Below are 19,642 nucleotides of genomic sequence, written 5' to 3' on the forward strand. Positions count from 1 at the left end.
CTGTTCCCCTGGGGGGCACAGCATGGGCAACCACAAGTAAGCTGGGGGGAGGGGAGCAAGGGGGCAGTCAGCACAACTATATTGTGCTGGGGAGGGGTGGAAGTGGGGACAGTGGGCCCAATCTGGGTCAGCAGGGAGTGGGTTGGGTTGGGTGTTTACACTAAGGTGTAGCCTACAGTGGCCAAACATTAGTGTAACACAAGCTGGCTGACATGAATCAGAGATAAACCTAGGCTGGACTGGTGTAACTTTAAGTCACCTAAAGAGTCCTTAAAGCTAGTCTTACGCCATGTGCAGATGGAATGAGAGGCGTGTGCACACCACACTTTAAAACAGGCTAAATGCTTTTACACCACTTTAATGGTGTTGGAGTTTGTACACCTCGGCAGTGCATTGCGCATTAATTTCGGCCTCTGTAAAAAATTCAGCAGCGTAATGAATCTTAAATGACTTGGGGCACAGCAAATTAAAACTCCTCTCAGGAGTGGAGCCAAAGCACTGGGCTCTGTGCAGCTCAGGGGCTCTGCAGGAAGCCCTGCAGGCAGCCTGGCAGCAGCCTGGGAAGGCAGGCTACACCCAAGAAAAGTGGCAAGCCTGTGGGCGGGTGCCGTCTCGGGGATGGTGGGTGGGTGGGTGGGAGGCGGGGCTGCTGCTGCTGCAGAAGGACCACTCTGCCCACCGGCAGCTCGCCCTCTCCTCCCTGCCAGAGAGGCAGGTAAGTCAGCAGGGTGTGTGCACGACATGGGGGTTTAATCAGCCCTAAATTGAAGCAGTGCTTTTTAAAACCCACTGCTTCAATTTAGGGCCCCCATTTAGTGTACACATGCCCTTAGGTGTCAATGTGTGGACAATCCAGGGGTTTAGGGCTCCATGAGCTGCCAAAAAATTAATATGTAACAAGGTCCTTATTGTATCAAGGACCATATCTGTATGTGAAATCTAGTGAACAGCTACTTGAGTTCTGTGAGTTCTACGTAGTGATTAGAAATTTAAAATAATATGCTAATGGATGGCAAAAATCACATGAAAATATATATTACATCTCCATGAATACTAACTAATTCCATCATGACTAATGATATTACAATGAATACCAATTGAATTAATAATCATGCAGTACCTAGTGTAGAGTGTTATTAATGCTCCAGTCATTAATTCAGCAATTTTTAAAGTTTAGCTCTTTTGGGAATAAAAAAAAAATCTCACCTGGATATTAAGCTAATATGTCACAGTTTCTACTAGAAATACAATTAATTATAAAATATGGGGGTGGTAGTAATGGTATACAGTAAGTAGTTAACTATCATTAATCCATTTGATATTCACTGTAATAACATTAATCATACTAGACTCATTTAGTGTTAATGTGGATGAAATATATAATTCCACAGAATTTTTTTTGTACTGTAACATTAATTACTGTTTCCACATATAAAAGTGTTTGCTACTGTTAAATAAAGAATCTCAAGAAAAGTATTTCCATGTTTCTGACCCAGATGTCAGCATGCAGCATACTCCATCAGACTTTTCAGCTGTATAATAATAAGTTCTCTACTGAAAAAAAGTGTGGCCAAGACCAATTCACATGGGAAAATGCAAAAGAATAGATTTTCTTATTTTCCCCTAAAACAGTAACGGAAAGCATTATGAAACTGACCTGCTCTGCTTGCTTTGCTTTCTTCGAGGGATATATTTAGAATAGGCCTCTGATAAACTAGGACATATAGTAGTATCAGAGACTATCCACATTCCCTGAAGATGTTTCTTTTACATTGGTATCTCTGTCACCCTCATCCCATACATTTATAGCACAGCTGGAATAGCTGAATAGCTTAGATGTAGGTCCCTAAATGATGAGTGGTCTTCATTAGTATAACAGTTAGTAAATTATAAATCCTCTAGTCATACACCAGGGTGATATACAATGGCTGGGCATCAAGTTAGGGAAGCCAATATTATTCAGATAGCTCAAGGCTTGATAAGTTTTCAATGTTAATAAGATAAAAAGTGTTAAAATGGCTATTACCAATGCATTTTCTGTCACACTCGAATTAGGGAATAAGACATACTGCTCAGCAGTCAGATAGCAATTACAACGGTGCATAAATTGCTTTAATTTTGGTTCAGAACAAGAATTCCAGCAGCGTGGTATATTAAAGGTGCGCAGACATGGATTTTGAAAAGCTTATCAGATATATTATTTGAATCTTTGAATCCTTAGCTTCCAATCCCATCCCAAATCATAATTTAAAAACATGGGGAGTGAGTTGGGGACGTCACACATTCATCCTCGTACTGACATAGCACGCCAGCCATAGTCTATGCATTTTACAGTACTGTTTTTTGTATAGACAGTGGTGGACCTGCCACGGTGCACAGTGATGCAAATTAAGACCCTGAACAATAAGGTGGGTTTGGGTGTGAACTTGCATATGAACCTTCCCATGCAGTGGTTCTGCTCTATTTAGGACTTTCTGTACTGGCAGGCTTGTGTTGCGGGGGTAATTCCTAGCACAATACAAGGCTGATCTGGAAGTTCGTCTTCAAGCAAATCTTCTTTTGACTTAAATGAGAACAGTGACTAATAGGGGCTGTACGGTTTGCACCTCAACAAGCAAGTCATTTAGAATGGCAACAAAAGTGTGACAGATTGCAAAGATGCTCTCTAGCCATTCGTTTTGAACAGGCTTTCACTTAACATGTTTTATTTATTTGTCAGGAAAGTGCTTATTCTGTTACATTTGCAGGAATGACTTTAACAATGTGTACTTTGTTTTCCCTTGTTTGTTTTTGCCTGCAGAGCAAAGTTCCCATTATGTAATTTCTCTGAAAGCCTTTAATAATGCAGGTGAGGGAGTGCCTCTTTATGAAAGTGCCACCACTAGATCCATGACAGGTGAGTTGGGCGCCGTAACTTATATGCTGTTCCATATCAGTTATCATTAGCCTTACTTATGGGCATACCAGTTTGGGAAGTCAATGCTATATTTAAGTCTCTGCTAAAATGAATCAGATGAGTTTTCCACCTCATTCCAAACAGTTGATTTACACAGATGCGCTGTAGCAAATTAATTACACATCCCAGAAATATTTTGTACTGTAGTAAATTTTCCATAGCCAATATAAAATAATGTAGGGCTTGCAAATGTGTTAGCAGTTTGGTGGAATTTGGCTTCAGTGAACTGTGATTTCCAGACAAAAATATCCCAAGATTAGGTTTGAATAAGGGCTGCTGACATCGATCAGACACAGAATCCATTTCTTTTTCTTTTTTTTTTTTTTTCTTCTAAGCTGGAGTTAGTTAAAACCTAGAACCCACACAGAAAAGTACAGAGTTGGATAACCCAACCTCAGATAAGTTGAAACAAAGTATTGTTTAAAATGAATGATGATTTAGGGCTCACATAAAGGAGAATGCCTGATATTAACTGAGCCCCATATTTGTCATGAAACTTTCTTTCATAGACATATTTATGGTACAAAATCAAGAGTATGTACTTGGTCCAAAGTGACCGTTGAGATGATTTTTTGGGGAAAGCTGAGCAGGTGGGACTACAGCCAAGTGAAACTAAAGAAGTATATAAAAAAAATGGTTTTCCTCTGGAGTGGCACTATCATTTGATACGGCATTTTTCCCCCTTGTGTTTCACTCACCATGTTAAAAACTTCCTGCGAAAAAGGAAGCGTATGTCACTGAGAGCAAAAGGACCAAATGACAGACTGACAAGGGTGAACCGCAAGGAATAATGACATCAAATGGCAGCTCTGTGGCTCCCAATGGAAAACCATCTTTTTCCAGATGATTTTTTTGTGAAGTATTCCCATGAAAAATCTTGGAAACTCAGCAGAGAAAAAATAGATTTTAGATAATAATGGTGACTGTGTCAATCCACATCCAAATGTAGTGGATGCCACTCATTCACGTGGCTTCAGGATTGCTAATATAACGTCATGCCTGGTGTCCAAAAGTGTCAGTTGTTCTTGCTGAACTTTCCAAACACTGTCTTTTAAATGTTTTTTTTTCCAATGAATTTAGGTCAGAATCTCTCGGGATATATATTTTTCCCAAGCCTTTTTTTCCCTGTTGATTTTATATCAAGAATTACCTATTTTATTTAAGTCTGTATATGATTTCTCATAAATGAAGTGCTATCTGGGTATGAAAAAGGTGTTTTGAGTAGGAGGCTCTACTGCGGTGGATGGATCGGGCGCCTGTTCAAGCACTGCACTCTGGAACTTCTCCTTCATTAGTAGTAGCAGCTCTAACAAGGAGCTGCTAATCTCTTACCGCTCTGGATGCCGCTGCTGAAATGAGTCAGTTGTACAGTTCATTCATGGAACAGTATATCAAAATTGCATTCAGCACAGTGGGAAAGCTTTTTAATGTTGTTTCCTGAGAAATGGCTGAACTGACTGGCCCTGAGTACAGAAGAGAATTGCACTAATGTATGTGTATGCATGTCTATTAAGCTTATATGTACAAAGAGATACAGATATTGGTTTGTATGGAATGTGTGGTGTTAAATGATATGACAAGCAATATCAGCAAAACAAGCTGTAATGAAAGCAAAAACTTTTTTTTTTTAATCAATGGAATGCAATTGCTAAATGACAGATGTCCGTACATAAATACTAGCAAATGGCTCTGTTTTGAGAAATGGAGGAAGTTTTAAGGGCCTATTTTCAGACACCAACAGATTATAGAAATTCCAGTTTTTCACTGCAGTGATGACAGATTTCAAAAACTGCATTATCTTGATTGATTGAATCTAACCATTTGTTTTGCTGGGCCCTAGTCTCTCTTCATAATCTTCTGTACAAAAGGCCTTCAGAGTTCAGGGAGTTGCTGTGGGAAAAGAAGAAAGATGTGAAGGATTTTATTTGCCAAAATATTTAATCATGGTTATAATACACATTACCTTTCAGCATGGATTATATGAGCCAAAAGGAAACAAAAACTATCACTGCTTATCATTATTTCACAGCTTTTTGATAAATCTCTGTGAAAAGTTCAGTTCTAAACTGGAACCTGAAATCCCCAATCTTAGAGCAGCAATGTTCTCCATGAATAGGCAAAGACATTTCAATTCACTCTCCTGTGAAGAATGCCCATATGATTTTTGGAAATACCAAGGAAAAACGTACTGTTCTGTATCCCTAAGCCTTTCTATTCAAACTTCTTAAAGATGCTTGAGGTTGAAGACACAGCAAAAGAAAGTTTAGCTAGTGGCTCATCATAGATTTTAAACATGCTTGTCTCCCATAAATTTAATTACCAAGGCCACAGCCTCCTGAAGTCCTAAAAAATTAATCACAAAATTATTAAACGAAAAGCGATCAAAGAATGTAGATGTTTGAGATAGACAGGGACCAGACAAACTCAAGCAATTTTCAATAGGGAATGTCCAGAGTCATTCGTACTTGGATTAATGACTAGACAGCTATTTTAGGGGGAAAGAGTTTGAGTATGTATACTGTATTTTACTTAACGGTCTGGAGTTTTATTTGGTGAAATTCAAACATTTTAAATAGTAAATAATATGTATACTATTTTAAATGGTAAATATAAATTTTAATGTCTATAGACAAATGTGCATGAGTTTAGTATGCATGTCTATGTGTATATATATATATATATATATAGTATACCAATAATTTATATATGATGATATAGTATCAATATAAACCATATCATATGCTAGTACTATTTATTATTGTTAATCCATAATCTATATTTATTACATGGAAGCAGTATCATGTTTATTTATATGTTAAGAAACTGACTTTTCTCTCACCACAATCCTCTGTTGAGAAGCAACAGAATTACTAAAAAGTGCAAAGGCCAAAAAAAAAAGAGATCTGAGCTGACTCCTGTCACACCCCTATAAATCAAGGTTAATTCTCTTGAAGTCAATTTAGTTACTATGAAATTAAATGAAAGTCAGGCTGCAGAATTTGTGATGGTGTTAGCTAACTGCATTTCTGGACTTCCAAATTTCAATTTTTTATTTTTTATTTTGGAAAGGAAAGTAAGCTTTCTTCCATAAGAAAACCAAACACAGGCTGCCAGTCATCTGAAAGCTGCTGTTATGCATGGACTGCATACTGCTAAGTACAGCCTATTGGTCTGTTTCGAGGCCACAGGATCACCAGAGATATCAAAGAAGAAATATGCTTATATCTCAAGAAGAAACTCAGAGATATAAAAACAATCCCCATATCCATGTCTAGATGTACACATTTATCATGCTGCCAACAAATGCACAACCTCCATGTTAGCATTACAAGTGTTATGTTCCATATTGCTTAACAAATATTTAAGCATATGCAGGATGTGCTCCTTTGAACAGCAATAAAAGAACAAAAGAGCCTGAGAGTGGCTACAGAGAAAGAGAGAAGTATAGGTAACTCCTACACACATCAGCGTATGTCATGCCTACAAAATCAGGCTTCAGAATAATACTCCTACTTTGTAGGTATTCTTAATAATGTATCATTTATGTGTTTCCATTTTTTATAGCGATCTAAATCATTTTAAGCAGAAACTATGCATTTTGACTTCATGGGGTGTAAAGAGAACAAAGCGCTCACAGAACAAATCCTGAAAAATAGCATTTATTGCTAGTTAGCTTTATTATACTAATGTAATTGAAATGTTTTATTTTCCTGTTGAATTAATGCCTCTATTTTTGTTCTTCTCATGTTCCCCCCTCATCATTATTGCCATACATTTAACCCATTGTGATGTGTGCCCACTGATGACTGTTCTTTTTATTTCTTTTTTTATGTGTTTATTTTGGAATGCTCATTTGGTGATTCTTGACCCAGATCCCATTGATCCATTAGAAGTTGATTTTTATCCTTTGCTTGATGATTTCCCTACCTCAGTCCCAGATATCTCCACCCCCATGCTCCCACCAGTAGGTGTCCAGGCTGTTGCACTTACCCATGATGCGGTGAGGGTCATCTGGGCAGACAACTCTGTCCCAAAGAATCAAAAGACTACTGAGGTTCGGTTTTACACCGTCCGTTGGAGAACCAGCTATTCTACCAGTGCTAAATACAAGGTGAAGTTTCAACACAGTATAAATTGAACATTTTCTTGTGTTTCTGCTTTACTCGATACTCTTTGAAATCTACCTATTCTGTTCTTCTGTCAAGTCTGGGACTCAGATATTTTTCCTAAGTAACATGCATTTGAGAGGACCACGATTAATTGTATAGAGTCTGCAGCTTTTTATGATGGTTTTTCTTTTTTTCTTTAGGTGAAAAGAAATGTTACTTCTACTTCTTAATTATTTAAGGTTTCAATCATTAAGTTAATCTAGAATTTGTAATCTAGAATGTTACAGATCTAATAGGACAACAAAAGGATCCATCATATGTGAGAATAATTGAGATGGCAATTTCAAACCTACAAATAGTTTGGGATGTTTCAGCTGCCATATATTATCAACAGTTAAAGAAGTACTAGGTTACAAAGAAACTACTAAATTTGAAAGTGTTTTGATCTGAATGAATAATCTACTAACAAAAGGCATTTTCAATGGCTAATAACAATAAAAAGTAAAATCTAGATATAATAGAGCAATATAACACTCTAGTATAACATACTATAATAATAGAGTGATAATACATTAGATTAGATTAAATTAGATTATAATGTAGATGGTAAAGAATAATGAATGGTAAAGGCAGTGGTGCTGATGCTTGCTACTTAAGTAACACACAAAGGGACAATCCCGAATTTAGGGAAATAAATGTTACCTCCTTACATGTTATAATCACATGTTATAATTTACATACTGCATTTGGAATGAGACCCTCTCATAATTACTGACCTAAGTACCATTAAGAAACTGGCTTCTTAGACTGTGCTGCTGACCCAGAAAAAAAGATGGAAGATTTCTTGCCCTCACTCCTTGTGTTGGACATGATCTTTCTAGCAATTGTCATTACCATCTCCCAGAATTCAGCTCAGTGGCCCTGATTAGTGTAATTATTGATTTCAGTGGGACTAATTTACACTGGTGGAAGTCAGAGGAGATGCAAGCCAGCTGCCGTCTAGCTACAGATACTTACTGGTGAAACTGTCTGTAGTTACTAGTCAAAAATTGCTTATCAGTTCTTGAGTATCTTTAACGTGCATTATAGAATGACTGCTAATTCCATGGTCTCATGTCTAGTATCATACTTTTTATAACCTTAGATATTTCAGTGCTGGTCAGTAGTATTAAACTCATAAGATAGCCACATTCTCATAGGACCATGAAGAATGACGTTTTCTAAAATGGTGTAGTTTAGCATTCAGAATGTCATACCATAGCTTGATATGATACACATTGAGAGATTTATTCTCATTTTCAGCAAAATGCAGACTACAGAGGATACAGCCGTAGATTCAGTACATTATTTCCGCTAGTAAGAAACCATATCCAGAGAGCAGAACATTATTGTTGTGCCTTTTAGGCACTTAAATTTCCCATGGTGTCACTTTATGTTAATTTTATTGACTGAAGGCCCATTGGGATATTCCAGGTTCAAAACAAAAATATCAAAGTGGCCTTGTTAGAGTCATCTCCCAAGGAAAAGCTATACTGATTTGGCTAAAATAAGTGTAGCAGGTTAATAGAGTTTGCTGCATGTATCCTGTCTTTGTAGCAGGGATTGAGTCCTTCTGGGAAAGTGCTAAAATGGATTAAGTAGAAATCACAAATGAATCTTACTCCACAAGGAACAAAGATTTAGGTAGGGGAACAAAGACTTTGGCTGGAATTAAATAAATATACAGCCATTGGGGCCTGAGGGGAAGGTTTAGGTGAAAAAGGTCACAGACCTGATTTTAATAAAACTGGCAAAGGAAGAGTGGATAGTTTTGACTCCATCTAGAAGGAAAAGCACTAAAATCTCTGCTGCCAAACACTGGCAATTTGTACAAATTGGTGAACTGAGGCAAAATTCTATTTGTTTTAATTTTTCATTCGGCCACTATGTAACTGAAGCAAACTAGTCTGGATTTCAACATGGTTCAACCAATCAGAAGTAGGAACTATGAGCAGTCTTGCAAGAAAGATCCTCTTTGTAAAATCTGTGGCTTGGCTTTTCCAATTCCAATGGGCCTAGAGTAGACGTAGTCTGATGCCCACTGAAGTCAAAGGAAAGATACCCATAGACTTTATTGGGCGTTGTATCAAGGCAATGGACTGGATACAATCCTTATTGTTAGAATATGTGTCTGAGTTGAACCTCTTATCCTTTCAGGTTTCCCAGTCAGTGTCCCCCACAACTTTTATGTACTTAGATTAAAAATATTAATACAGTGATTTTTTAGCTTTCTCTGTTTCAAACATAGGCTCTAGCACATGCCATATGTGCATGGCAACACATGAGATTTGAGATCAGAAATGAGGTCCCAATCCAGCTATTACTACTTGCCAGTGCAGGAGGAGCCTGGGATCATGTGCCTACGGTCCCCCTGCACCAGCATGTTGAACGTACCCCACCAGGAATCTCTGATCTTGTGTGCCCAGCCCTCCAGCCAAAGCTGTCAGGTGTGGGAAGTAGGCAAGCCCTTCACTTTACTCTCACCTGCCAACCCATGAACAGACCACACTAGGACCATTTCCAGACCCCTGTGCAAATCTAGCCCTGGGACTAGCAATCAGTTGATTGTCATCCCCAGTCACACATTAAAGTTAAGGTGCCAAACAAACCAGACAAATGTTCTACATTATATGTGGAACATTTTTATGGCTCATTTAACATTTTATAGCACCTTAAATTGGGTTACTTTTATGTCGTTAATCGCGACATAAAAGTAACATGTAGAGGGGACCATAAACTTTATCAATTTCAATTTGTCTTGGCAAATTCACTTTGTAAAGACTCTATTGGTACACACACAGAACAGCATCATTAGAAGTACAAGGGACTGAATATACCTCACTCATCTCACTGTGATGGTGACCTCAAATGCTATTCAGGGCTATTGTAATGCTAATATTTAGTATGAATCAAAGAGGTCAAACAAAAAGCACTCGGTTGGAATAAAATAAGTTTTCTTTTAATAGAGTGGATCTAAGTGTGAACTGTACAGAAGTTCAAGACAATTCAGTCTAAAAATGGCCAGCCTGATCTAAGTTAACCATACCTCTGAGGTAGTCCAACAGAGATTGCATTGGGTATATTTAGACCAGTCTAACTGTTCTAAACTTCTGCACAATTCCCAGCATATCCATAGGGCTGGGAAAGCCTGGCCACTGGTTCCAGCCCTGAGTTCCCCACCCACACCGAGTCTGCCAAACCCCCCATCCTGCAAGACACTCCTGGTGCTTGTTTTACTGGCATTCACCAATACTGAAAGCCAAGCCAGTGAGTCTGGGTGGATGGGATGGGAGTTTGTTCATTTGGTGGTGGGAGGGTCAGGGGGCTAAAAATAGCCCCTGGTCCTGGGGGGTGGGGGAGAAAGCTCCCGCATCCCTCAAGTCCCCCATGGAGCCCATGAGTCCCCCTGATGCTGCCAAACCCTCCTGCATGCCAGCAATTTCCCTGCAGACCTCACCTACCCTCGCATCCCCCTACAGTTGCTGCTTGCCCTCCCCCAAACTCCCTGATCTTTCCCGCAAACCTTGCCTGCCTGACTTACCTTAGACGAGGTGACTATTTTTAACTCAATCTAAACTCTCCAAATGTCTGTATGCAGCCTGGTTTATGTCAGTAATCATTCCATGTAAGTCAGTGAGCAAAAGTTCTATCAACTGTATTCAAATCTGTTTTTTAACTAGAAAACAAATTCTGTAATAGCCAGATTTTGCTACCCTTTCTCATGGTATTCCATGAGCATTCACTTTGGTTTCAGCAGGACTCTGTAGCATAAAGAACTGTGAAGTGGCTAAAATGCCAGTGAACTCAATTGCAAAACTCAACTCAACTTCTAGGCTAGGTTTTCATTCAGTGACTATATAGGTGACAGAATATGGCCTCTAATTGGTAAATGAAAGAAAGTTATTTATATAATAGCTGTGAAAAATCATTGCCAAAGTACTATGGAGTAGAAAAAACTTTAACCTGTATTCTTACAAACTTATTTGCTATGTTACTATTGGCAAATACTAATATGTCTGAGAAGAGCATGTCTCTCACTCACCTGTAAAATTACTACAGTATTTTCCAATGTCTAGGAAGCTTCCAATAGCACTTTTTAAATAAGAGTTGAGGCACAATGTCCACGTCAGGGTGACATTCTTAGCAACTATCAGAAATCTACATTGTTCCAGACAGCCTACCAGGTTACAAAGGATCCATTCTTCTGAAGCAAAGTCAGCTATTTTGCAAAACTGAATGTAAATGTCACTCTTTTCTCCACCCTCCCCCTCCACCCCATAAAATTTTAGGGGATTCATTCAGATTTTAGGACCTCAGGCATTTAATACAAGTTAAAGCTATGCTGCAATGTATAATGCAAACTGAAGGCATGCTCTGCAGGAAGTAGAATGTCATCATCAGCTCTGATTTCTGGCAGCATCACTGATAACCTTTGACACTTCACTGCCTATGCTTGACACTACTAGGCCTGGGTCCTCTACCATGTGACTCCAAATGCTCTAAAACAGGCATGGCCAGATTGCTATGCAACACTTCACAACAACCTGCGGGTTCCCCAATTCAGGGTTTTGAGGTAACACCCAACCTGTGGCACAGGTCCCACAAGTGGCACAGGCTGCCTCTGTGTGGCCACAGTAGATCAGAGAAAGTGGTGGGGGGCACAGTTGATGATAGGACAGGAGCAGAAAGCAGAGCAACAGATTTGGTAGGAAGTGCAGGGTAGAGAGTAGGATACAGTGTAGCAGATGGGGCAGGGGAAGGGAATGGGAGTGGCACTTGGGAAGTGCATGGGGCTTAATTTGTGGCTTGCTTGCTAAAAGTTTAGCCCCACTACTCTAAAATGTAGAGTAGATTTCATGGTGTTTTCACCATTTTTGTTCTGAAATATTTTTCTGGATGTGTCCATGTGATTAGAAACTTGCAGAATCTCTTAATGATTGCTTTAGTATTGGGGGGGGGGGGGGGGGGCTAGATAAATAGAAATTAATTGGGGGGGGCGGGAATCAGATAAATAGACATTACTGGATTTAATATTAATATCAATATCAGTTTATGTATTAGCCCATAATAGATTGCAATTAGTTAACTAATACGTGTTCCAAAAAATATACAAAAAATCATACCTAAGCAGACAAAAATGCAGTCCTTAAAGACATTAACTTTTATTAGAACTTAAGTTAATATTTAACCAAGCAAAAAGAAGGAAAAATCTCCTGGCTAAATATGTATTAGCTCCATAGACCAAAATACGTTGGTTAAAACTATTCTGGTGGTAAATATGATTCGTAAGCTTCCATTAGAGAGCGTTTGACAAATAAAAGACAAATAAACCAAAGACGAAAGGGAAACAATTTTAAAGCCAAAAATACAATTTAATATAACATTAGAATGGTGACACAGATCAAAGCAGCCTAGAAATGCAAATCTTTAATACATGGTATTGTTCCTTTTTTCCTTTTAAGGGAAGAAATGAAGGACCTAATGTCAGCTTCTACTTTTGTTCTCTTTGCATTTTCTCCTTGCATATGAAAACAATATCTTGAAAATGGTTTTATCTTGGAGAAGGTGGGGGAGCTGGGAAAGGATCACCATATTTTAGCTATCTATCTAAAATAGCATAATCAGTGTCTTATTTATAGCATGTACCTAAAAGAGCAACAAGATGACTTTGGGTCTCAGAAAAGTATGCTTAAAAAGAACTTCATTGTTGCTGTCATTGTATTCTGCTCTATTGCTTTCTTTGTCGTATAGCATTTGTAAATCAATTGCTTTAACCGTTTAACATGTCTTTGCCTCTTTTCCCCACTTCATAGTCAGCAGATACAACAGCTTTGAGTCACACTGTAATAGGCCTTAAGCCAAATACCATGTATGAGTTCTCTGTCATGGTAACCAAAGGTCGAAGGTCAAGTACATGGAGCATGACAGCTCATGCCACAACTTATGAAGCAGGTATGTTTGTATTTTCATCGTTTTTAAAAACAGGCTTTGTTTCAAGCTTTGTGATATGAAATGGGATTTTCTTTTCAAGGAACTTAAGACTAGATGAGAATAAAAATTGAAATATTCTGTTGTTTAGCAGCTTTATTGCTCTAATGTGTTATTTTATAAAGGACTATGTGGTATTGGCTCATCCTGTTATACCAACCCAGACTTTTAGTGGCCCTGAGATAGGCTAAAGTACTGCTGCCAACTAATGGTGATTCTACTTTGACTCGAGAAAATATTATGCTTTAGAAACCAGAGACCTGCCATTTATATTGGTTATATTATATGCTTGCTTAGAAAACAGGGGACTGGACTTAATGACCTAAGAGGTCCTTTTCAGTCTTATACAGTTAAATTGATGAGCCAGTGTCATAAGCTAGGCATGAGTTGAATGTTTTCTTATGCAATACAACCCTCTAAAGACCACTGTTGTAACGTAAACTTTCCTAGTTAAGTAAGTACACATCATGCTCTACATATACCTAGGTTAAGAGATTTCTGGAAGGATTAAAATTATGTAGTGTGCGCCAGGGTTTGAACACAAACTTTTGAACATTTTCCCCTAGTGTGTATAAACAACCATGCCAACATTATCACTCTCATCTGTAATGAAATCCAGTGGAAATGCATAAAGTTAAGCTTTCCAGTAGGCAGTGGACACCATCTCTTGGCCAGAACATCAGTAGATGGCTGGATACTACTTATCAATGTATCACTAATGATGAAGTTGTGAGCTTCCCTGTGTATGATGATATGATAAACTTAACTAGGTATACATCAGACTACCTGGTCAGAATTCATTTGAAGGAGTTGCTTGTTCAGAGAGGTCACCTGTTTCCGGCTGTTTGGCACAATCATTTAGTTTCAATTTTGGGTCCAGCATAGAGATGCATTCATCTTGTTTTACATGGAGCTTTCTAAAAAACAGAATATCATTAAAAACGGTAATGACCTCACATGAATTAAATTCACATAAAATTACTTCTACATGAATTAAATTCACATAATGGAAGTGAGGGCGGTGAACAGAGCAGGTGTAGAGATTACATCTGGCATTCTTCTGTTTCTGTGTTTCACTTGCCTTCTTCAACATATTGGGTGGTGTCTGCATGAGCCGCCCACTGCGCAGTTGTTACTGTGCAGTCATTTCGTATTTGCATAAGCAAGTACTAAATGACTGTACGGTAACTGTTGTTACTGTACAGTAGCATCCCAGCACAGTTGTTGTGTGATGCTTACTGCTCAGTAGCTCACTACTGCTGTGCAGTAGCATTTCATCATGATTCTTGCCCGGCGACGCTACTGTGCAGTAGTAACAAGCTACTGCGCAGTAAGCATCTTGTGTAGACATGGCCAATGCCTAGCTTCTGGAGGTGAACACCTCCCTATTTGAACATGGAGTCGAGGAATACCTTGGTTAGTGCTTCTGTGTCCAAGCTCCTTCTGCAAAAGCACTGTCCCCTACCCCCTTGATTATGACAGAGAATCCTCTTGATGAGGAAAAATACTGTGCCTGAATTCCAGTCAAAGCAGACTCAAAATACTCAAGGATCTGGCCTGCCATATTCAATGGGCGTAGTATTCCTTCTGTGCTTTGGGTACACAAAACTCTAAGGGTTTTGCTATGATGTCCAGAAAGTTGTTTTGCATGGTTTTCATTGGTTTACTTTTTCAGTAGTGATGGTCATTTAAGATTTTTTTTAATGCTATAGGTTCAGTACAATTCATATTATTATTTTAAAACACATTAGTTTCTAGATGGCCCCAATGTCTGTGAAAGGTACTCGGCTAGTTCAATGAGGAGTAGGTTATGAGACACAAGTAATTATATTAGTCTTAAGTCAAGCAGAAGACAGTGTGGATTTCCACCTGATACACTAATTTTGGTACCTGATATGCTAACTTGGCATACCTTGCTTCCTGCCTGTTATAAGAACTAAGGTTCAATGGGATAAAAGGGATCCATGTATCCAGAAGTACCCACAGCTAATGAGTCCTCAACAGTTTCCCTTATGGTCTCATTTCTAGGCACATAACATACTGCATAAGAATATATTGGTAATGATCAGGGACCTAAGATAGGATTAAATGGACAATGAGTAGTTTATTGCTGATACACCATTTACCAGAAGCAGATATATCACCAAGAGTCTGATTAGCTTTTGTGTTCTATTATTTCCATTCTTTTAAGCTCCCACTTCTGCTCCCAAGGATTTGACAGTCATTACCCGGGAAGGGAAGCCTCGAGCTGTCATTGTTAGCTGGCAGCCTCCATTAGAAGCCAATGGAAAAATTACTGGTTAGTTCTTATGTTATTCTACGTGTTTGTTTGTTTGATTGATTTCACTCTTCATTTACTTTTGTTGCATCTTTATTTCCACTTGCACTATTTCAGCTGATCTTTTTTGTTACTTTTTTTACACTGAAGTGCTGAGTTGCTTTCAGAATCAATTAATTGTGAGAGTTATGGCAGGAGGTAGAACTGAGGCTGTGTACATTCCTTATTTTTAATTCTCAAAAGCAATCATCAACTTTAAAAATGGATTTACTCTGAGCACAGTTCTTCTAACATGTCAGCATGCTACTCAATGATAATTCAAAAAGACTAATTATAAGGGTTTTTTTGGCAATAATGTAATACATAACATACATAATGATAGGGGGCTTGCTATGGAACATAATGGTACAATTTATCAGTAGAAGTTTAATGTTATAATAACAATTTAAAGGACTTATGATTAGAAAAAAATCCTAATATTGACTGACAAGGACTGAACTTTAATGGGTGATTCTCAGTGACATATTTTATTTTCCAAAATATTGCATATAACATCAGTGCCTAATTAAAACATCCATTACAACCTTGTACTAATAATTTTGTATGAAAAAAATATAGTAGAGTTCTAGATGTGATTTTGTATTCAAGTGATTTCTTTAGGTTTTAATAGGCATTTCAGAGACATATAATTAGTAGGAGAATTAATGTCCAACTTTACTATGCACATTATGGTCGCATCACAAAAAATGGGTAGATTTTTGAAATCTTCCAATGTATTTTTTCATGTAAAGGACTGTCTATATATGTCACCACTGGTGATACAAATCACATCTACATAGCAATGAAGCATCCTGAGACATAAATATGGACATAAGAATGCTTTAAAATATTTTTAGAGACCTAAGGTGATTTACTCCAGTAAAGGATCTGGCTTGGTTTTACTAATAAAAAGAAGATATATCTGTATCTGTCTGGAAGCTTCCCAATGATAATACCTCTCAAACTGGAAGTGCTTTAGTGTATATTATTTCACTATACATTATATTTGGTATTTTATAATCACTGATCATGTCCAAAAGGGAAGGGGGGGAGGGAGGGGATGGGGGCGGGGAGAGAGAAGAAGCACAAGGAATTTTTGAAAAAAAATGTTTTTGAAAATGAACCAATTTAGTAATACAAGATAAATAAATATTTTAATTAGTATTACTTTAAAGTTGGCGGTCATGATTTCCACAGATGTAAACGAATCAGAGACGGTGATTTTATTTCTTCACATATATAGTGTAATAATTAAGGGAAGAGTTTGTCCCAGGGTATCCACAGAGAAATCATTCTCCTTTGTGGCACTTCTGTTAAAAATATCACTCGCTGGAAATCATTACAATGTTCCAGTATGCTGCCAGAAATGGTCAAATGTTACTTAGAAATGTCAAGGACAGGCAAAAGCTCATTCTTCAAGACAAAAATGCCCTTAATGACTGAAACTTCACATCTGCAAGTCCTTAAGCAAGTATATCACTTTATTCGATGAATAATTTCATTGACTGAAGTGCTAATAAGTTACATAGATAAGGTAACATATGGGATATGGTTGTCACCTGATCACAGAGAACAATGCAGCTGAGTTGGTAATACCTCATGACCAAAAATATCAGTCATAGAGTTAATAGTGAGTTAATAGTGAGAACAGCAATGTAATAATTATATATCATTCTCTTAACAAAATTGTTCAAGCAGTGCAAAAAAAATGATCATTGCAATAATTACACTTTCATCCCTAAACTTAATTTTGACTCATTGATGCACCATTCAGTGACAATGAGGGCATAAAAGTAACCGGGGAATAGTGAAGGTACCACATGTCAATTTGCAGCAGCAGAGGATCTACACAAAAGGACTACTCTATATGGTGTATAAGTCAATGCAGTGTATAAATCGACTTCATTTTTCTGATCTAACAAGTTAGGAATTTTGTAGATCCAGTGCATAAGTCGACCTAGCTTTTTGGATTTTAAATATGGGGTTGACTAATACTGGCCCTCACTGTGGGCTGAGCACCTGTGGGGTGGACATGTGCCATGGCACCGCTCTAATGGGATGGGGCTGGACTTGGTGCTTGCCTGGTGTGACCCCATCCTTTGAGAACAGCGTGGCCTGGGATGTGCCAGCCGAGCACTAGGCCTGTTTAAGTTGGCAGCAATCCGATCCGGCTTTGGATCTGGACGCTTCAGAGCTCTGGACCGGGTTTCCGCCTCGATCCGGCCGAAGTGGCCCTGAAGCTTCCGAGCCACCTCAGAGATCCGGCCATAGGGTATAATGGGGTATCAATTAAATATCTATAACTTTGTTGTTTTTTGTCTGAATTGGATGAAACTTGCAGGGATGGTAGCCTCTGCTGAGAGCATGAAACTTGCCAAGGTTCAAGATCAGTGCAGGGGTTTGGGGGGAATTGAACCCCAAATTCTTGAAAGCCAAACTCATGTCACGGCTGTGTGTTACAACACATGGGGGTGAAAACTGCAGGGCTGGTAGCTCTTACTGAGGCCATGAAGCCTGCCAAGTTTCAAGGAGATCGATGCAGGGGTTTGGGGGGAACTGAACCTCAAGCTGCGGACAAGCAAAACTTGTGCCATGGGTGACACTGCGTGTGCTAAGGTGCAGCGGGGTGACAGCTGCAGGGGTGGTGGCCCCTGCCCTTATGCCTACCAGCTGTCGAGGAGATCGGTGCAGGGAGGGGTCTGGGGCCCCGCACCCCTAGCTGCTGACGGACAAGCTCATGCCAAGACTGTGTCTGTCCTGGGGCAGTTGATTGTCTGTATTGAATCTTTCCTCTCCTTACCCTGCTTTTGTAGGTGCTAATTGATGCTCGTTAAGTCGTTCTGTAGTAGCTAGGTCCTGTGTATTGAGCTGGTCCCTGAGTGAATCATGATTGATTGGTAACTGGGAACACAGGGGCTCAGCAGCCAGGCCTGCAGCAGTGTCTTCCCTCCCAGCCCCAAGGCAGACAGTCAGTCCCACAAGCACCCATGGCATGAGTTTTGCTTGGCCGCATCTTGAGGGGCAGTTTCCCCCAAATCCCTGCACCGATCTTCTTGAAACTTGGCAGGCTTCATGGTCTCAGTAAGAGCTACCACTCCTGCAGTTTTCACCCTGCTATGTTGTAACACTTAGACGTGATATGAGTTTTGCTCTCAAGAATTTGGGGTTCTGTTCCCCCCAAACCCGTGCACCGCGCTTCTTGAAGCTTGGCAGGCTTCATTCCCTCTGCAGAGTCTACCACCCCTGAAAATTTCATCCAAATTTGACAAAAAACAACAAAGTTTGAGATATTTTATTGTTTCCCCATTATATCCTATGGCCAGATCTCCGAGGCGACTCCGGAGCTCTTTGGGAGCTCCAAACCACTTCAGAAAGCTGAACGAGGCCAGTGCTTTGACCCAGACATGCTGCTTTGGACCCTGAAGCATCCAAAGCTCCTCTGGATCCGAAGTCCAGTCCGAAGCCTTGCACAGCCCTACCAAGCACCAAGCCGGGCACCGCTCTCAAGGGGTGGGGCTGTGCCAGCCAAGTGCCAAGTCTGGCCCTGTCTATTGCAAGCTAGCACCAGTCCCACCCTGTCCACTGCAAGCAGCACTGCTGAGCACCAAGCCTGGCCACGCCAGCCGAGTGCAGAACCCAGCATCGCTTGCAGCGGACGGGGCTGAGCTCAGCGCTTTGCAGCACTGCTTGCAGCAGACAGTGCCAGACTTGGTGCTCGATTGGCACGCTCCTGCCCCCCTGTGAGCAGCACTGAGTGCTGAGCCCGGTGCAGCTAGCAAAGGACAGTGATATGGTGTATAAGTCTAGGTTGAATTTTAAGAGTTAAAAATTGGGCTTCAAAACTCAACTTACACACCATGAAATCTGGTAAGTACAATCAAAAAGCCCGAGGCTGAATTGATTCCATCTTTGCAGGTTAGTCTAAACTGCCTAGATTGAACCAGTCAGCAACTGAACAGACATTCACTGTTGATTCCATAAATGCAGCCACATGCCTACAGTGGCTCAGGCCAGAAGTCAGGTGGTGCTAAAGTATGCTTCTCTGCTTGGCTGGAGCAGACAGCTTGGGCCAAGGCCAGCCTTTCCACCATACAAAGTGGGTTTTCCAGAGGATAGGAAACCCCATCCTGGGATGCTGGGGAACTGAGAGTTAACTTGAATCTGGAGGGTCTGAGACAGAAGTTCAGTAAATGGATTTAACCTAAATCAGTTAAGTCTAATACTACATCCACC

At 39.6% G+C, this 19,642-nt stretch overlaps 1 protein-coding gene across 1 annotated transcript in view; it reads left to right on the plus strand.

Annotated features, from left to right (window-relative positions):
* The window catches only part of DCC (DCC netrin 1 receptor), a 1,018,850-nt gene that overhangs the window by 885,524 nt on the left and 113,684 nt on the right, over nucleotides 1-19,642 (plus strand). Inside the window, exons 16-19 of the mRNA XM_025198166.1 lie at nucleotides 2,801-2,896; nucleotides 6,829-7,067; nucleotides 12,918-13,056; nucleotides 15,284-15,391. Of these exons, the coding sequence (XP_025053951.1) occupies nucleotides 2,801-2,896; nucleotides 6,829-7,067; nucleotides 12,918-13,056; nucleotides 15,284-15,391 (582 nt within the window). The remainder of the gene's footprint in view (nucleotides 1-2,800; nucleotides 2,897-6,828; nucleotides 7,068-12,917; nucleotides 13,057-15,283; nucleotides 15,392-19,642) is intronic.

The sequence above is a fragment of the Alligator sinensis genome, unplaced genomic scaffold (genome assembly GCF_000455745.1).
Source record: "Alligator sinensis unplaced genomic scaffold, ASM45574v1 scaffold701_1, whole genome shotgun sequence".
In the NCBI taxonomy this organism is placed as follows: domain Eukaryota; kingdom Metazoa; phylum Chordata; order Crocodylia; family Alligatoridae; genus Alligator; species Alligator sinensis.